This window comes from Anser brachyrhynchus (assembly GCF_964034855.1).
Source record: "Anser brachyrhynchus genome assembly, chromosome: 2".
NCBI lineage: Eukaryota > Metazoa > Chordata > Aves > Anseriformes > Anatidae > Anser > Anser brachyrhynchus.
Window position 1 is genome coordinate 31,760,842 of NC_137695.1, and position 19,531 is coordinate 31,780,372.

At 36.1% G+C, this 19,531-nt stretch overlaps 1 protein-coding gene across 6 annotated transcripts in view; it reads left to right on the forward strand.

Annotated features, from left to right (window-relative positions):
- Nucleotides 1-17,773, forward strand: part of LRRC72 (leucine rich repeat containing 72) — a 37,528-nt gene extending 19,755 nt beyond the window's left edge. For 2 of the 6 annotated variants that reach the window (XM_080582652.1, XM_080582650.1), the window contains 7 exons: nucleotides 2,996-3,065; nucleotides 5,378-5,459; nucleotides 6,946-7,059; nucleotides 11,363-11,452; nucleotides 13,581-13,745; nucleotides 14,739-14,766; nucleotides 16,771-17,764. In XM_080582652.1, coding sequence (XP_080438778.1) covers nucleotides 2,996-3,065; nucleotides 5,378-5,459; nucleotides 6,946-7,059; nucleotides 11,363-11,452; nucleotides 13,581-13,745; nucleotides 14,739-14,766; nucleotides 16,771-16,936 — 715 coding nt within the window. In that variant the 3' untranslated portion in view covers nucleotides 16,937-17,764. Of the gene's footprint in view, nucleotides 1-2,995; nucleotides 3,066-5,377; nucleotides 5,460-6,945; nucleotides 7,060-11,362; nucleotides 11,453-13,580; nucleotides 13,746-14,738; nucleotides 14,767-16,770 lie in introns of all 6 variants that reach the window. The other 4 variants (XM_080582647.1, XM_080582648.1, XM_080582651.1 and 1 more) reach the window with 3 other exon arrangements.
- The last annotated feature ends 1,758 nt before the right edge of the window (nucleotides 17,774-19,531 follow it).

The window sequence follows — 19,531 nt, forward strand, 5'->3', positions numbered from 1 at the left end:
GTGAACTTCTACCACAGGGTACAGAGACGTGAAGCTTAATGGGCTGATCTCTACCTGTTCTAACTGGCTTCTAAGGCTGGGTGAAAGACTATCAAGAAAGCAAAAGCAAAAACACGGGACCTGCCCAGTCTGAGAACTGCCAAATTTCTGACCTCCCTGAAGAAATCTGTTGTTGCAATAGCAAAACTCATTGGTAGCACCTTTGAAATTACCTGCATTGCTACCATTAAGAATTGAAGGGAGGGCAGGGCAACACGAAGTGAGCACGAGAACACTTGTTTGGAGCTGACAGCACTGATCAGAGAAGTGATCTCCTCTGTGAGCTTTATGAAGCAGCTTAAGAGATAGGGCAGGTGAGGAGAATAAACCATGCAAAGTGAAGGAAGGCAAAGCTTTCATGAACCTGTGGGTGATCTAGTTTGATAGAGTGATATGCTGTAGGATGAACATGCTGAGAGGCTACTGTAGAGAGATGGATACATGACAGGACATACTTCAAAGTTTTTGAAAAGCATACTTTGAATTTCTGGCCAGGGCACAATTCCAACTGTTACATACCTGTCTGCAGCCTCACAACTGTGTCTAGTGTTTGTACTGTTGATATCATATGTAAAGAACTAATGTAGTTCAATAATTCAGGGACAACGTTTTAAAAGTCTCTAGGTTTTATGAATGAAAAAAAAAATGTATTACAGGATTTCAGTGATTTTAGTGGAAATTAGGTGCTCTTGAGAGTCTCCATGTGTCCACTGGTATGTCTAAATTCCTTAGCGCATCTCCCGATTTACACCAAGAAAGAATTTGATGCTCTGTGAAAAGAAAATATGAAGAATATAGTTACTGTTAAATTATTATAAGCTTTATTAACTTTATTTTAGAAAGAATAAAACACAGAAAATCCAAGTAAGGAACAAATTTAAATAGAAAGTTACAAGATGCATCTATATATTATTTAAACAATATGATAAAAATATTCTAATGCATATGTGTAAAATATTAAGACTGTATATATATACAATCTTAAGAAGCACATTTTCTGATATTAAATACTTAAATATATGCCCTGACTGGCTTTGAAATACTTTTTTGTGTGTGGAATAAAAAAATGAATAAAAAGAAATTACCAGATGGCAGATACAGAAGTGATCTGTCTTCCCATTAAACCATTTTGAGAAAGATGATGCAAGCTGGCTTCTTTGATGATTGGAGAGAACCTATTTCCTTTTATTCTATACCAATTTATATAAACCTTGAACCTCAGCCAATCTCAGTATCAGATCATGCCTCCTTAACTGTTGATTTGACATATATTTCTGTTGGCTAAAGTAAGAAGAAAATGAAAAAATAATAATGAAAGTCAATCAAATTAGAGGGGACAAAATTATGTTTTTAAACTACTGCTATTAAAGGGACATGAAAAAATTTACTTTTCAACACTGAAAGCTGTCATCCTAGGAAAACTGATTAACTTAGCAGTAGGTAGGAGTAGAGGGCTGGAGGCCAAAAAGTATCAGTTTGTAAGAGACATGCAAAGTCTGGAAGGCATACAGAACGGGACAGGCTCCTTTGGAGGAATTAAACTCTACTTGGGGCAAATTAAATGCCTTAATACCAGGAAAAAAAAAAAAAAAAGAAAAAGAAACACAGATCAAGGCTTGGATACAGTAGACATGAGACTGTTAAAAGAGAGGGAGTAAAGCCTATGAAAATGTAAACCTGTAAACTAAGTGTAGAATGGCAATGACAAAGAATATGAGGAGATTTGGGCTTTGCTATCTGAAAAGTAGTTCAGGGGTGTACAGGTAAAGCTATACAGAAGAAAATAGAAAATAGTTCTGTAAGAGCTCTGTATGTCCTGTCAGCATTCAAGTGATTATCTTTAGTACTTGCAATAATGTATTTACTTGTGACAATAAAATAAACACATAAATACAAGAGCAGCATGGGGTAATCTGATTTTCAGAAATACAGGAGAATAAAATTACAGCACATGGACTTTGTGGGGTTCGCTCTTGACTTTTTTTTTTCAAGAACAAGATCAGAAAAAGTGTCCACTCCTCCTTTGTATCTGGTGGGTTTGCTGGAAAAAAAAAAAACATGGGAAAAGAGACTAGGCTTCATAGCTGGAACATGAGCAGATTGAGTTAGGCTGATAATGTAAGGTTAATTCTTACCAATGCTATTAATTCTTTCTGAAACACTGGCCCTGGTGCTGCAAGATATTCAAATCAACACAGAAAGTTTTATTATGTCAATTAAAATTGTAAATGTCATCTATAATTATTTGAGAGGAAATCAAGAATATTTATTTAAAACAACAAAACCCAGCAACAATTAGTGAAATTACTCAGCAGCTCACCCATATTCTCTGGTTAGTAGGTAATTTATTACTTATAGTACACTAGCAAGCTCAGCTTCAACGTGCTACATACAATTAAACAAAACCCCCTACAAGCGGAGAGTACCAGCTTCAGTGAATGTACAGTTTCATGTAAAACAAAACTGGTAATGAGTATGAGTAAATACGAAAGTTTGTATGAGGACAGGAGAGGAAAGGGGTGAAAAAAGATAAAAGATTTCACAGTGTGCATTAATACGAAAAATAAGAAAAGTACAGTGATGTGCTAAGTGTCTTTCTTGCATCTCTGGCACTGTGGCTGGAGAATCTGCGTTGTACTGAAAACAGCTCTCTTTTTACGTTTTGCCCTCTAGGATGCAAAAATTCTCCTGTGTTTTGAGCAGAATTTTAACAAGCTCCAAAGTAGATGAGACTCATGCTCCCTGGAAAATAAATGCTGTTATGGAAAAATAATTTATAACTGAGTTTGTTCCAATTTCTTTACTGCCTGCTGCTTTGTTATGCTTTCAGGTGTTTATAATGCATATATTGTCTCTCCCTTTTGTTCTGTGTGTCTATTTTTTATTAAAAAAATTATCTGTTTTTTAAGTCAGTAAGCACCATGAATATTAACAAATTTGTTTTCTTTTCCACCAGAGGACTAAGAAGCATTCCAAGTCTATCACGCTTTCATAGGTTGAGGTATTTGTGGATTAACAACAATAAGGTAATAAGGTATACCTTTAAAAAGCAGAACAATGCATTAACACTCCCTGTTTATTGCATCACGATTTTTCTAACATAAAATATGACTGTAGTTTCTAGCAAATTTAACTGATTTATATATGACAGTTTTGAAGAAACAACTGTTTTACATTAGAGTACAAGCTGATTTTGTTTACTTTTTTTACAGATCTCATTTATAAATTCTGTGAAATTAAGGAGCTGAGTTTTTGTACTAATGTTTTAGCAATAAAAAGACAGATTAAGTACACTTAGAACTAAGTTATTGGAAAAATTGCCTGATGCCATACTGATACGTGAGGCCTAGGAGAGCATTTTCCAGTGTAGCTCATAGCCAGTGTACTCTGACCACCAGAGTGGGCAGCTTTTGGAACAGATTGACTTTAAAGTATGCTTACAGAAACTTACAATTTTCCTAGTTCTTCAGGAAAGGTGTGGACTGCAGGAAATGCATAGGTCCTTCATTGTGCCCTTCCAGACATGCCTAGTTGTTTCATTGCAGGCTGGCAGCTGAGGTGAGACTCCTTTCTGCTGTCACGCACACAAGTGACATAAAACCCTTTCAAGTTTGCTCCCGTCTGCACACGAGTAGCACTGCCATGCTAGGATGGATGCAATATCTTCTGTCATTATGCAGGCTGTAATGTCATCTAAACATGTTTGAATTAAGAGACTTTTCCAGGCAAACGACTAGAGTTTGACAATGAACCACTGTAAATTGTTATATGGTCCTAAGACAGTTATACAAACCATGAGCCATACTTTCTCCATCTGTACATATCTAGATCATAGCACTTACTATATCCTGTATGAGTTCTAAGATAATGCTCTGTAAAAATCTCCAGACACTACATTTTTCAGCCAAGTCTAGAATTATCTGTTTTAGAAATCTCCAAATACATATCCAATCCAACCTTCCCCATTAGCCACTGGTACTTAAACAAACAAACAAACAAAAACAAACAAACAAACACAACAACAAAAAGAAAAAACAGGCTGGAACCTGCTTTTAAATTTCTTATTTTACAGTAGTTTACATGATTTTTACAAAGGGTGCAAGTTCTTAAAACACCAGAAGTGCTCGCTCAGGTAAATAAACAGCTCTGTGAGCAGCAGGAAAAAAAAAGAAAAAAAAAAGCATTCCATGTAATTTAGGAGTGTATGTATATCTGCTGCCCCAGGCTAACATCAATTATATAGCATGTTATGTAGACTTGGTTGAAAGACCTGTGGTTATCCAACTGTTTTCAAAAAAAGCAAAAATACGGATATGTGAAAAGGTTGAACTAAACCCACAGGTACAAGGCTTTCCCTTTTACTTCTAAAGGGCAGTAAAGAATAAGGAGAAATGGCCTGATGACTAAGCAGAGCTGAACTGGTTGATCAGTAAAAGATAAATAAATCTGATTTTTGCATAGATCCTACTTTCCTACTTATGCAGTAACAAAAATCATTCATTCAATATTCTACGTAACTTGTGGAAAAAAAATCATTTTCTGTATAAACTGTGTGGAGAAGCCACTAAGTGGCTGTTCTTAGAAGACTTCAGCTAATAGGGGAAATGTATTTTTCTGAAGTTGGAAGAGCTAAACACTTTTTTCTTTCCTTTAAGAACACATTACAATAATTTTATCACAAAAAGTAAACTTAAGATGATCTTAAAACAAACTTCTCAAAGATAGAGAAATGCCGCTATATACGATAGGTATGTGTAGGCCGTACACTATACAAGGTACAATAATCATTGTGAAGAATGTGATTTTAGTTTCAGATTACTACTGTCTTCACCCAACCAGGTTTTTCTGAACCTTAAAGTATCTTAAGTGTCTTTTAACTTCAAAGTATTTTTTCTTAGAGGATTCCAAGAGAGCTTTAGGAATGTGAGAACCTCTGTCTTACTGCCCTCCTTCCAACTTCAGATAACGTTGATACACACAGCAAAGCGCATTTGTTGTAAAGTCAGTGGCACAATTCAAGGACTGAAATAATTCCTGTACTAACGAATTACTTTGCATTACAGAAATCAAAATAGTGTCAGGAATAGAATTCTATTTCTTGTTCTTGTCTTTCAAAACAAAGCCCAAAAAACTAGAGTACCATTAGTAGTGCTCCAAGTTCTCAGCTGTTACAATGGTCAGCTTGCTACTCCATTGCATATACTTTCCCTTGCAGTCAAGTCAAGACTGATTATTAAAAATTTCTTATAGTAAACCGGTTTTAAAATAAGCCATGTTTATACTTCTCCAAAGTTAATATCAGAATGATGTATAGCAGTTTTCCTAACTCTAATTTCAGATCCAAGATTTAACTTTCTTGAAGAAAAACTACTGTTTGACTGAACTATATCTCAACGACAATGAGATCACAGATATATCAGGTACAAATCTTCCCTTGTAAAATTATTGGACAGAAACCTATACTTTCGGTTCTATGTATTGGCATTCAAATTTGTAACAGTGGAATACAGCCAGTAACTTAATGGTTGAAAGCTCCCATGTATGAGTAAACGTTAATTATTTTCTTCCAATGTACTTGAGTGGCAGTAAACTGATAGCCAATATCAAGTTTATGCTGGTCTAAGGGAATGAAATATCATTCACTTTAATGTCAGACAACTGTAAAATATTTTTGATCTAGCATGACCATATTTTATATTCAAGATGGATATGCAAAGTTCTTTTTACATCTGGTGATTTGTAGTCCTCTTGCTGACCAGGCACTGCATAAGCTGATAGAACCTTCTGGGAGCCATTTATGTTTACGTGATGGAAAACTGCAGTGCTAATGGACTTAGCATGAAAATTAAAGAGCAATAAATTAATAAGTTGTCCCACTTCTAATGTAATTGTTAAGGTTTTGCAGTTTCTTTATGATGCAGTTATATTTATGATCAGAAGCGTTTTGCAAAGTTACTGCAAAACCATTTTATTGCAGAATTCAATCTTTATCTAATACATCCATTTAAATTTTGCTTGCTCTTGTAGATTAAAGTATCTATTTCAGACCAGTGTATTTCTGAATGAAAAGCCCAAAACACATTAATAAATCTGTGTATTTTAGATGTTTTAAATGCTAATATTTTACTCTTCTCAGTCCCTATAAACTGTTCAGATGATAAATGATGTCGATTAGTTCTTGTGAGATTTTGAGAAAAGTGAATGTTTGAAAGAAACTTTCAGACACAAGAGACATTAAAGTAGATACCAACATATGTGTTATCAGAAGGGCAGGTGTCGTCAGCAAAGAAATGTGGATGAGAAAAACTGTGTAGAAATTGGAAAATGAGGTGTCTAAACCTGTGGTGTGACGATGTGAATACATAGTCTGGGTCAGCCACAACAGTGTTTGGAATAACTTATTTAACACATTTATAATAACTTGAAATTGAACTATTTTCTAAGGCATATGCTATGCATTGCTTGTAAGGCAAAGGCAGTATTAGCTAAGGATAAAAGGAAGTGAAGATGAATTAATCAAAGATCACTGGGACATAGGAGGAAGGAAGGGATACAGGAAGGGAGGAAGAAGGCAGTTGATGTTGATTTGTTGAGGCAAGAGTGATGGAGACAAATGGAAAGAACTGGAGTCAAAAAAACAGCGAGGCACATGTTTAAATGATGTGACTAGAAAGACAAAAGAGATATTGAGATCTCTGATAGTGTTTGTTTTTCTTTTTACTATTCTCATGCAAGGTGTTATAAATATAGAGACCTAGGTGGACAACTAGAATGTCAAATTTAGTGTGCAAGATAAAATAATGATTTAATAAATACAATGAGATATGATGAAAATAATCATTTATTTATTTTTCATTTCATTTCATTTCATTTCATTTCATTTCATTTCATTTCATTTCATTTCAGGTGCTCTGAAACACTTGTGTGCACTACAGATTCTGTTGCTTCACAACAACCAGTTAAAACAACTTGGCAAAACAGTGAAGGAATTAAAAGGAATAATAAGCTTGCAGACCCTAAGTAATACCTTATTTCTATTTTGCAGAACACAAGCAGTGTTTTTTTAGTGTATCTTCCCAGGATGTTTCTTGTCTGTTTCCACATCATTTGCCAATAGCTTTTGAAGCTAATTATCAATTTCAACCAAATGTGACTGAAGAAAGTGATCTGTAAGGCATGACAATTCCACAGAGAGTACTGCTACTAAGGAAAAAACTGGTCAGTGAGTTCAAAAGTTAACTGCTTTTGGCTGCTGGCTAGCCAGTCTCTGGGATGAGTAGTGTGGAGGCAGTCAAAGCAGTTTGCTACTACCTGTTCGTAAGGGAACATGGGAGTACACTACTCACAGAGGTGAAAGGAGATGAGAAACTGATGTTACTGCTGTTGAGAGTGTGAGGAAGGTTATAGAACCCAAATTCCTGTCTCGTTAATTACATTGCTTGAATAACTTTTTTGTCTTTTTGCCTGTTTTTCACAGAATCTATGGATTTCTGGAGTCTAAGATTAAGATATTAGTCTTTAGATATTAAGTATAATAGTATCTAAGTGGTATAATTTTTGGTATGCTGATTGGAAATGAAAGTCGCATAAGATCTGAAATTTGAAATTAAATTATACAAGACAGTGCTGTCACTCCTGAGTTACAGTGTAAGGAGTAGCCTTCAGGGAAGTAGGATTATATGCTATTAACCTGTTGAAAATGTGAATATAAACAGGGTTTTTTTGCATGGTTCCTAAACAAGTGTTGTCATTGGACATGCCAAACTCTCAGTACTTTGAGGAAACAGGAAATTAGTTTCATGTCTTAACTATCACAGTTAATGGAGGTGAGCGTCATCAAACCATACCTCTTTATGCATTCAAAAATGGAATTTCTGACTGCAGGAAAGGAAAAAATGGCTTGAAAAGTATACTTTTAATTGGACTTGCTGTTGGGCTAAAATTCACAAAGAAATCAAGTGTTTAGGAAGACAACATGCCAGCAAAATCATTATAATTTTTTCGTTATGGGCAAGACTGAAAAATAGTCCATGTAAGAATGCAGTTGTTTGAAGTGATTAGGCAAAGTCTGGACAGACATCCTATGTATGAATGGTGCTGTCAGTTGAATTTAATGTTATAGTCCTGCCAATTAATATGGTGCTTCAAAAAGCACAGCAAGTTTGTTGTGCTTTTTGCAGTTGTCTATGGGAAATAAAGAGAAATAGTTAAAGTGCTGCTGAGTTATTGTGAGTGGCAGTCACAAAGACACCATGAAAACTGGATGGATATTGGACTGGTCACTGCTACAGGAAAGCAATTATTTAAAAGTACTATCAAACAGAATACACAGAGTAAGCCGGTCTGCCCTGATTAAAAATTCTTCAGTTCAAAGATATGAGAGTAAATGCAAATCATTGGAAGAAACTTAATAATCTGCTTTACAGTCATTCCTTGGTAAGCTTTCAAAAATTTGTCAGTGCCTTTGCTTCAAAGAAATTAGATAGTACTGAGTTCTCAGATTAACAGTACTCTATTAGTTTAATAAAATAAATTATCATATTTGAAGTAAATGACAGCAATAAATGAACAAAATACATTTTAAAAGTGATATCCTACATATCCTATTACTGTAGCATTTATTTGCCTGCCTGCAGTGTTCAGAAATGTGAAATGGGTGCCGCATTTGGGCTGTGTATCTTTCAAAAGGCTTGTGCCCATAATTTATCTTTATACAATAAAAACTGTTTTGGAAATTGGAAGGTTCTCACTGTTGTGAGGTAGATCTTTTAGATTTATTTAGTTAGTTAGTTATTAGCTGGACAAACTGATTAAAAAAATAAATAAAACAGCTTGCAAACCTTAAATAGAACTTCTGGAAAAATAATACTTTATTATTGTGTAGCACTGTTGGACATTAGAATTATTAAAATGGGACAGTCTAATACGCTATTATTGCTCACTTCAGAAGCGATGTTCAGCTACCAAAATTTTGCATTTCTCTTTCTTAAGGCTCTCATGATTTTTAGCCACTGCACTGCAATGGAATTGAAGCATAACAGCATTCTTCATCACACAGTTAGGGAAGACAGTCAGCTTCTAAAGATTTACTGGATGGGTTTTTCAAAACTGCAGCCTTTTGGGAGATACAGAGGGATTCTTTATGGGCTCACCTTGTGCTCCCATCTCTCCTTTGGAATCCAAGATTTTTGTTATGTACTCTGTAAATTGCCTCAGCTGATTTATTATCCACAACTGATAACATCTTGCTGCCAGTCCTCAGAAAATTTGTTTTGTTCTTCACTGTGTTTCTACCACAATAGTTCCTTTCTGTCTCATGTGGGATAGGCACACTGTTTTCCTACAGTCTCAATTGAGAAAACAGACAAAACTGTGGAGGAAGAAAGTATTATCCCCAATTTGTAGAATGAAAATTACATGACTTTGACTAGAAAGTAGATAGCACAGCCCAAAATTGATCCCAGATGTTTTGTAAAATAATACCATCTTGATCCATACAATGGCTGGATTTATTTTAAGAACAAGCAGCAGAAAAATTTGTATACTCTAAAAAAAACCCCACCAGTCAGTACTGGGGAGGAGGGGTGTGCTCCAAGTAGCATCCAGATTCAGAAGGACTTAGTATCAACCCCTCTTTTTGTCTTGGAAAAATCTCTCTTGAATTGCCATTGCATTCCAGTACTGCTTAAAAAAAAAAAAAAACAACACCAAAACTTATCAGCTTTTAGAGAAATTTCTGAAAATTCTGAAATTTCTGAATTTTTGTCTGTAATACTATCACATATTGTCTTGACTCAAAAACAGGCTTATCAGACATATACATAATGTTATTTCAGATTAACACCACCTAGAAAAAATGGCTGTACACTACTGTGTTCAATAAAAATGGAACTTTCTATTGCTGCCACCTTGTGGCTCTCTTACTACTTCTGAATACAGTGATTTTGTTGAAAAGTTATTAAAGAATTAAAAATTTTCAGTTCTTCTCTCTATACATGAACAGACACAAAAGATGTCATTTGCCCTTTCCAGACTTACTGAGCCCTCAAAACAGTCGGGCAGTACCATCAAACACTGAGCCTTCTTTGGCAATCGAACCAGTCTGAAGAATAAAAAATGACAACCGGTTCACAAATCTGTGTAGAATATTTCCAAATTTCTTTCTTCTTTTAGTATCCCTGAAATATCAGAGCCCTTATTTGTGTCTGTAATACCACCTTTCCCTACGTGCAGAGATTACATAAACGAGAGGATTTTTTTGCCCTAGAGTGAATATTAGCCACAGCCTCTCGTCAAACAGAGCAGTGTAGAAGTTGTCAAAGTTATTAACTTTAAAAGATTTTTTTTTGCCTTTTCTGATCTTAAGGTAGCAACCTTCTGATTATTTTTACTTTACTGTCAAAGATGAACAGTATTTGTGTAAGGAGAAGACAGCATTATTATGTTTTTAATTTTGAACAAAAAAAAAAAACCACAACTTTGTTTTCTGATTTGGGAATGAGCCAATTTCTGTTTTAATCAACCTCAGATATCATTTGCATGAAACAAACCAAATCTGGCATGTAAGCTAGGCAAATTTTCCACATCTGTAAAAAGCAGCAGCACGGGACTGATACCTGCCTCTGTGTTGGAGTCTTAGTCAAGTTGCCAATGGGCTTTTGAAGCTTACTGCCTCACCTCTTAATGAAAGTTAGTGGCATCCAGGTTCCAGGAGCTTAGGCCCTTTTAAACATTTTAGTCTTTAGGTTTCTGAGTTTTCAAAAACTCATCTTCCATTGGAACATCAGAAAACTGAGTATTTACATTTCATATTGCATCTGTGGGTTAAAAACTTTATATCAGCTCTGATAAAACCTTTGGAGTCCTAAAGCTCATCTTTTTGCAATTAACTCTCTTCCCCTTACAAATTTGGTCTTATCTTTAAGCCATCACACCTAAAAGACTACTACAATTTAAAATAGGCATCACCTAACAATACACAATAAAATCAAAGGCAAGCACTTAGTGGTTTTGTCTGTATGTCGTAAAAAACACAAAAAAAGCTTCAAAGGCTCATAGTGTGTGATGGCACCTTTACTCAGTTGTTGGCTGTGGTATTTTGAATCCTGTGCAATAAGCCAGTTCTTGCAGTCTGTGCTCAGCTGAGTAATTTTGTCTGTGTAAAGAAACTGCTTTATTTACCTAGCATAAAAATAATTTGAATTTTGTGCAAATTCTTTGGCTACTATTGTTCTTTAATTTTCCTGTCTTGCTAAGTTTGTTGTTTTTCTTTTGTTCTTTTGTTGGTGGTATTGGTGTTGTTTATTTTGTATATATTTTGCAGACTTATTCCATAACCCTCTGGCACATGATCCAGACTACCGGCTTTACGTGATACACTTCCTTCCTTCGGTACAGCTCCTTGACAGGAAATGTAAGAATTGCTTTTCTCTTTTCACAGAGATGGTTGCTTTTGATTTTAATCCATTTGGAAAAATAGGTGAATTAATCTCATCAAGTTTTTTACATGCACTTGTTGATACAGCAAAAGATCTAATGAACTGGTACCTATTTTGTGCAAGGTTTGTCATGTTTGTTAGACATTTGGCATAAATAGTTGTATGGCATAAACAGTTTACTTTGTCAAACATTTTCAATTCCTGTCTTTTTTTCTATTTGAATTGTGTATGTTCATCCGGTAGTTGGTCTGTATATTTTGGGGTAAGAGATAAAACCCAGTGTTAAGACTCATCTACCTACATTTTGTATGTGTATGTATGCGTACATGAGTATACCTACATACACCTACCTACCAGGAGTTGGACTCAGTGGTCCTTGTGGGTCCCTTCCCACTCCGGATATTCTATAATTCTATATGAATTCTGTGTGCATTCAGACTAATATATTTACAAATAATACTGTGTACTTAGATGGGGATAATATTCTCAGGTGTCTAAGTGTTTCTGTACAGTTTAAATGCATATGTGCACATTTCCTGATAAGATCCATGCTGACCAAGCTGTCAAATATAAATCTTCATGAATCAGGAGATCTTTCACAGCTGTAAATGCTACTGAAAAAATAATGATCTTGAGAATAGCCAGATGATAAATCAATAAACATGACAGTGGAGCCAGGAACTTAGCTTTTTGATTTTGTCTTTGGTGTTGGGATGGCCGTGTGATTCACTGGGAAGCGCTGTGAGAGGTGTTGATTCGTACCCCACTTCTTCCTCATAAAAAACAATGAGGTGAAACAACAACATCATCTTGAAAACCTGCTCCCAGTCTCTAGGAGAAACAGGATGCAGGACTTGAGATGGCAACCACAAGATGTCTGCATGGGCTGGCAGGTTGCATAGCTCCGTCATAAAGGATAGCTGGCGGATGGGACACTGTTAGGGGTTAGTGGGCTGCTGGATTTGACCATGCAGCCATTTGCCTACATTCATTTTGGCAAGCGTTACCTCCAGTCTCTTCAATATTTGGTCTGGTGTTACACCTGTGCTTAGCACTTCCATCAGACTATTTTACTAATGATCATTTTTGGCTAGGGAGGGGTGACTAAAGCGAAACCTGCTGGAAAATACATGTGGCATTTACAGTTCTAGAAACATTTCCATAAAACTTCATGGACTTCTCTCTTCAATACACCCATACTGTAATTAGTCTTGGATCAGGACTTGAGGCATTAATTTGTATCAAACTGTACCCTGGACTTTCTATTTAGTGAACTATTTCTTTAACGTTACAGAGACTGTACTGTTAAATGAAATGTTCCCTTTTTTGTGTTAAATGGAAAATGTTCTGGCCGTGGAACATTCCCACAGCGCTGTCCTGGCTGTCTGCTTTACTCAGGACACGTGCTGACACTTCTGTTACCTCCAGGCACGGCTACTGCAGTTCCTTTCTAATTAGTCCCCCAGACACCATGACTTAAAAACTCCCCTGAATTCAAAATGCTTCTGCCAGAGTTATGTTCTAACCCTTCAGCTCACTTCTATTTCCTATCTGAAGTGCTGGATTAGTATGCAGTTCAAATCATGGAAGTTAAAATCCCCTATTTGACTTAGAGTCTCAAACTCTTTCTTTAAAATGTGAAGTTACTTTTGAAGTAAAGTGCAAAACAGGAAAATGTGAAGCTTTTCTTTTGGTTGCAGTCCTACAGTTTTCTCTGTAATTGAGCAATGAGAATTGAACTGATCTTGAAACAGGATTTGTTTTCACTATTCATACAGAAACTTCCAAGTCCTTACTGACTTCTACAGTAGGTCTCATTTAAATGGTAATGAGAGACTTGCCTTCTAGTTTCTTGGTTTAAAACTCCTGATCCTACTGCATCCAAAAAGAATACTTGATTTTATTTGACGGGGCTTCACTGCAAAGCCATAGGAAGTATCACTCCATGGTGCCATTCTGAATCATGGTGAAATTATGCAGTTACAGCACAATTGTTGTAAAACTCTGTACAAAATAACGGGAATCGCCTTCTGCATGCAGATAGTTGATACCAGACTTTTAAGTTGATAGAAATAATATTTTTTTTAATATCACTTTTAACAGCAGTTACACAAAGAGAAAGGGAGTCAGCATTTCATCTGTATAGCCATGAGCGGTCTTGTGTTATGGAGTCAATAGCTTTTGGAAAGAGAGTAAACACACCACTAGGGACTGCCATGGGATGCAGCAGAGGCGCCCAACCAGCCAGAAGATGGATGATGGCCCCAGGTATTTATAATAACACAAATGAGAGCATATACTTTTGAGTGATCTGAATTAGAAGAAAACAAGTTATTTTCATTCTTTACAACTTTAAAGTTCTTTACATTCATCTGATAAAAAGTTGTTGTCTTTAGTAGTAAAATATAAATGCATCAGGATCTCAGCCAAACTGCTTCAAGTCAGCAGCACTGGTGGCAACAGCCAACGAATGATCCCTTCGCCTGTGTATATTATGACAAATACGTTTTTGCCACTCCCTGTCGTTACAGAATTGTTTTTAAGATAGCTGAACAAACAGCATTGTTTTTTCAATATGTATCTTTTGTTTTGTTGCTTTTTTGTTTGTTTTTGGTTTTGCTTTTGTTTTTTACTTTTGTTTAGTTAAAACATTTCAGTATACTACTGTGCTGTCTTGGTGATCAGCATCATAGAGTTTTGATGCCCTCTAGTGCTTTTATAAAATAATCTCTTGAAGAACATGCTTCCTCCTAGTGATGTAAATTTGGCATATCTTGCCTAGTTTTGTAAGCAGAATCCTTTTTATGCTTTCCAAGCTAAGACTATTTTAATGATGTCTTGTAATAGCATATAAAGTAATTTTTAAAGAGTCCTGAAAACATTCACAGCTGTAAGACTGTGTAAGGTCCTGGCACAAGAAAGCAGGAGAGTACCATCCATAACCTTGTGACTTGTATCATGGGACCATTCAGAACAAACCCTGGATTTCCACACAATACTGTCTGCCTTCTGTGAAAGAAGAAATAAATGCATGGAAATGTTTATCTAGGGAAAATAAAATATGACAACTACATAAGCTTAAAAAGAACTAGGTATTTGTTTCCACAGTAATAGAATAAAAAATGGTATTACACATTTCAAGTCTTTCGCTGGTTTTTAGTTCATTTGAACTAAAGAGGATTTTAGGATCAGGATGGTAATCCTCAGGTAATCAAAATGCTGTATAGACATTAATGTCTTAATTTGAACTTTTTCTTACAGATCATGAATTTGGAAATCACACAAATAAGTACGTATTTTTTTCTGTACTTTTTTGTTTCTTTTTCTTTTGTATTTCAGAAACATTTAATTAATTTCTTCTTCCTGTACATAAAATAAACGCTAACAAGAGGAAAAAAACAGTAGAAATAATCTTTTGAAAAATTTTCTGATCTTTTGTGTTTAATGTAGTTGTAACTCTGCATTATTCTGCTAAGGAAACCTACTCACTGCTGTTTTAAATTTAATATTGAAAGGTATTCCAGGTATATAAAAATGCTATTTATTTTATAAGATCAAATACTGATTGCTAGAAAGAGCGTGCTTGAAGCATTACTGCATCAGAATAGCTGTTCTGTATTGTGACATTAACAGCTTTCTCCTGGCTGGCTGTTCAGTAATACACACTGTCTGGAAAATATTACTTACCTGTAGAAGGATATTTTTTTTCAGTCTATAGTTGATATTATATTTCAACATTATAGAAAAAATTGTAAAATTCACTTCTGTTATCTCTGTGCCTAGACTGAGGCAGTATAATGGCTGCATTTTAATGCGATGACATTTTTAGATGCTATTTTTATACAGCATATTTACAATCTTAAGATATCAGGTTTGTTTATGCTTTCTGGTTTCACACATCAAAATATTTGTAAGATGTATTAAAGGAAATAACAAAGCCTACACATAGAATTTATAGATTTATGCATTCGTAGAATCGTTTAGGTTGGAAAAGACCTCTAAGATCGTCTAGTCCAACCTTTAACCTAGCACTGCCAAGTCCACCACATCTACGCATTTTTTGAAGACCTCCAGGGATGGTGACTCAACTACTTCCATGGGCAGCCTTCCCTTTCAGTGAAGAAATTTCTCTTAATAGCCAACCTAAACGTCCCCTGGTGCAACTTAAGGCCATTTCCCCTCGTCTTAACAGTTGGTGCATGGGAGAAGAGCCCAATCCTCACCTCGCTATAGCCTCCTTTAAGGTAATTGTAGAGCGTGATAAAGTTTCCCCTGAGCCTCCTTTTCTCCAGGCTAAACAACCCCAGTTCCCTCAGCCGCTTTTCATAAGCCTTGTAGCTTCTAGAGCCTTCAACAACTTTGTTGCCCTTCTTTGGACATGATTTCCCTTCTTTAGACATTATGATAATTTCCTTTAACAATTTGATATTATATAACCATTTACTTTGAGTACAGCTCTTTACAATCAGCCTAATTTATGTTCAGAAATTGTTTCCTGCTTTCAGTAGAGTTAGTTGTCCTCATGGATACAGCGTACAGTTTCCTCTCCATCTTACTTACGTAGATGTTTAGGCTTTATGAGGTACCTGAGAGTTTGACAAAGAGCTATACTCAGTGGGAATAGGTATGTGTTACTACAGCTACACATTTGTGAAATAAGTTCTTACAAATTCAGTTTTTAATACTGTATCCGAGTCTAAAGTTTTTGGTCTAACTCGAAGTCCTTGTCAATTCTGAACTGATGTTGCAAGTCTGCTACTTCTCTCTCCCAAACTGCAGCTGTGGCAGGATACCTGAACAACACAGGTTCACGGTGTTCTGCATTCAGTGTTCTGGATTCATTTGCATGGTGACTATTTAAAAGACCCATGCTGAAATAAATGTTGCATTTACATTAATGGATTCATATCATTATGAAATCATAAAGTACACAAAGTTTTATGATTTCCACTTTAAAGAATCCAAACATGAAAATGTACAATTATACTTTTCATGAAAAAGAAGCAGTGAAAACAAAATAGCAAGTTCAAGTCTGCTTTAAATGCATTTTAAATAATTTATTGCAGGATTTTTTCCCTTAGAGTCCTATGATTCTGAACTCTTCTAGTTTTGTTTTCCTTTTTTAAATTTGGTAACAGAAGGAAACCTTTCAAAATTAAAATTTTCAAATCCTCGCTGTTATTATCATCATGATTTCTAACTTCATTTTCTACACAAAGTGTGCGTAGTAAGTTAGCTCCAAATGAGTTTGGAAACATTCAGATAATTTACATTGGCTTTGTTCTTTTTGCAGAGTTCCATTTGAGAACCCTGAAGATGCTGTTTTACTACGGGCAATGACAAGATCTGTAATGGAATTTTCCTCTCTTGACTGGAACAAAGTACCCACCTGTCGAGAAAGACGTCTTGAAAACAAAGCAGAAGATTCCCCTGAGAAGCTTACAATCCAATTTAGATGACTGCTTTCTTCCTTAAGAAAAAAATTACTGCTCTGTCGAGAGTGCATATAAACTTCTTACGTAAGTTAATATCTCTATAACAGAAGTACACTAAACCCCACATCCAATTAAATCAACTTCCAGCAACAAAAAGTATTCGTGTAACATTCCTTTTATCATCAAATATATTATGTGGAGAATCAAGAAATAAAGAAATCAAATGATATATAGTAGCAATGTTACAAGAAAAGATGTTTGAAATGCAATTCTTACCATGCTTCTGTTATCACAAATTATTAGAGCCAAAATGGAAGTTAATTTTTTAAGAAATTAAGGATGAATTATTTTATTCTTTACAGTTTCTACTGTATAATTAGACTTACTATGTTCACTACTAGTAATTTGGGTTCCTCTGTCAAAATAAAGATATCAGATAAACCTCATTAAGCTTTTCTAATTTCTTAGAGGAGTTAAAATTCCAATTTGCTGATTTTTGTGCTGCATGAATTCACTGAAAGTTCTTAGCTGTGTGAGGATGCTGTGTTGTGTCTCACTGCTGTGGAGCCAGGAGCTCTTAAGTGCTGAAATCTGGCTCTTCTCTCTGTCTGCTCATATTTCCCCAGGATGCAGGCCTCTGTTTACCAGTCCTTGTGGAGACGGGGCATATCATATGAAGCACTGGTCCCAGCCTGCTGACAGTGCTGTAGCAATACACCTGATGCTTTTGGCTTCTCAAGGCAGTTACCACAAAGGGAGCTAGCAGGCGATGTGTATGTAGATGTAAAGTAATACATTTCCTCACATCTTTCCCTCTCCGTTCTGCCAAAGGCTTAGTTTCAGTCAATGCTATCTGACATATCAAAGCCCTTCTTCAGCCCGGGGCTTCTCTTCTGAGTTGCTTCTTTTTGTCCTCAGCTAGCACTGAGTCACAGAGCAGTCTAGGTTGGCAGGGATCTGTGGGTCCAACCCCTGTTGAAAGCAGGGCCTGACATTAGGTTATCAGCACCCTGTCAAGGCAAGTCGAGTATTTCCAGGGAGGGAGAGACCACCACTTCTTGGCAACCTCTGGCAGTGTTTAATTGCGCTCCCAAGCAACTTTCTCATATCCAGATGGAATTCTGCCTGCAACAACGTGGGCCTGTTGGCTCTTGTCCTGTCATCGTGCATCCCCATCAAGACAGTTCATCATCTCTGTAGCTACCTCTAGGTGTTGTAAAACTGATTGTATCTCTCCAAGTCGTCCTTTCTCTGGAGTTGAACAAGCTCCTCGAGCTCTCAGATCACCACAGTGGCACACTCGCTGGAACCTCTCTTGTTTTTTAATGTCTCTCTTGAACCAGGTTGACCAAAACTGGACACAGTATTCCAGGTGTGGCCTAACAAGTGCCAAGTCAGGTGGAATAAATACACCCTTGATCTGCTGACTATACTTTTGTCTTTACCTTCAGTGCTGCCAGGGCATACTGCTGGCTCAGGGGCAGCTTGCTGCCCGCCAGGACTTCCAGGTGCTTTTCAACAGACCCAGACAAATCCCAGCCTGTACTGCTGCTGTATTATTCCATCCCAGATACAGGACTTCATCTTTTGTTAAACCTTGTAATTCCTTTCACCTCTTTGATGTTAGATTCCTTCCTTTTTGATTTCAGCTTCCTTATTTATCTTGCTTAAAGCTGTATGCATTTTGTAAATGCCCTTAAATCATCCTCATCTCTGTGGTTTTAAAAGGTAGATCAACACCTTGGTAGGTTTCAAGAACATTTAATTTCTCAAATAGAGTAAGTTTACAGAGAAGCTAGATCAAATAATCCCTAGATTTTCTGGGTCTTTTGAACTCTTACAGCTGGCTGTGCTCATGGAGGTAGCACAATGTAATAATTTCATAGCAGCAATTTCACAATCCCAAAATCTGTAGATTCACATCAGATTTCACATGTCATAATAGACATGGAAAAGGCTGAATTTAACATTTTCTCTGAAAGCAGACTGCACCCCACATGGAAATGGGAGTTCAGGTAGTAAGCAATGTCACTTCAGGGTAAATTTCATTGATTTCAAATTTTTGGATCAAATCAGAGGCACAATATTTCTGGCCTGCAATATTTCTTTTGTCCCTGTCTTCTTTTGCTTAAAGAAAAATCAAAGTGAAATAAAGACATATTTCAAAGTTTTCTGCTTAGAAAATGCTAGAATGCAAAACATGAAGAATTTTATTATAGAATCCTTTTTTTTTAACAACTAACTTGAAGCTTTCCCCAAAGAATATAGAGTTTGAAAACAACAACAAAAAAACATTTCACGTGTAAATCTTAAAGGATTTTAACTGTACTTCTTGTAATCTTCTTGAGCATACAGATGGGCTCAGAGATGACGACTGAGTTACTTTATACTTACATGGTCTTTGATAGTGAGAAGTCCTACAAAACCTCTAGAGTTTTGGCCCTCTCACTGTTGCACACAAACGTCCCAGGAATACACAGAGTAAACAAACAAACAAAATCCAACAGCCTGCCATGGCATCCAGAAGCCCTTCATTGTAGTATTTGCTGCCTGTTCACCTTTGTAGTTTGTAAGTGTTGGATGCTGTCAAACAAACCCCAAGTCAGTAGAATCACCGAC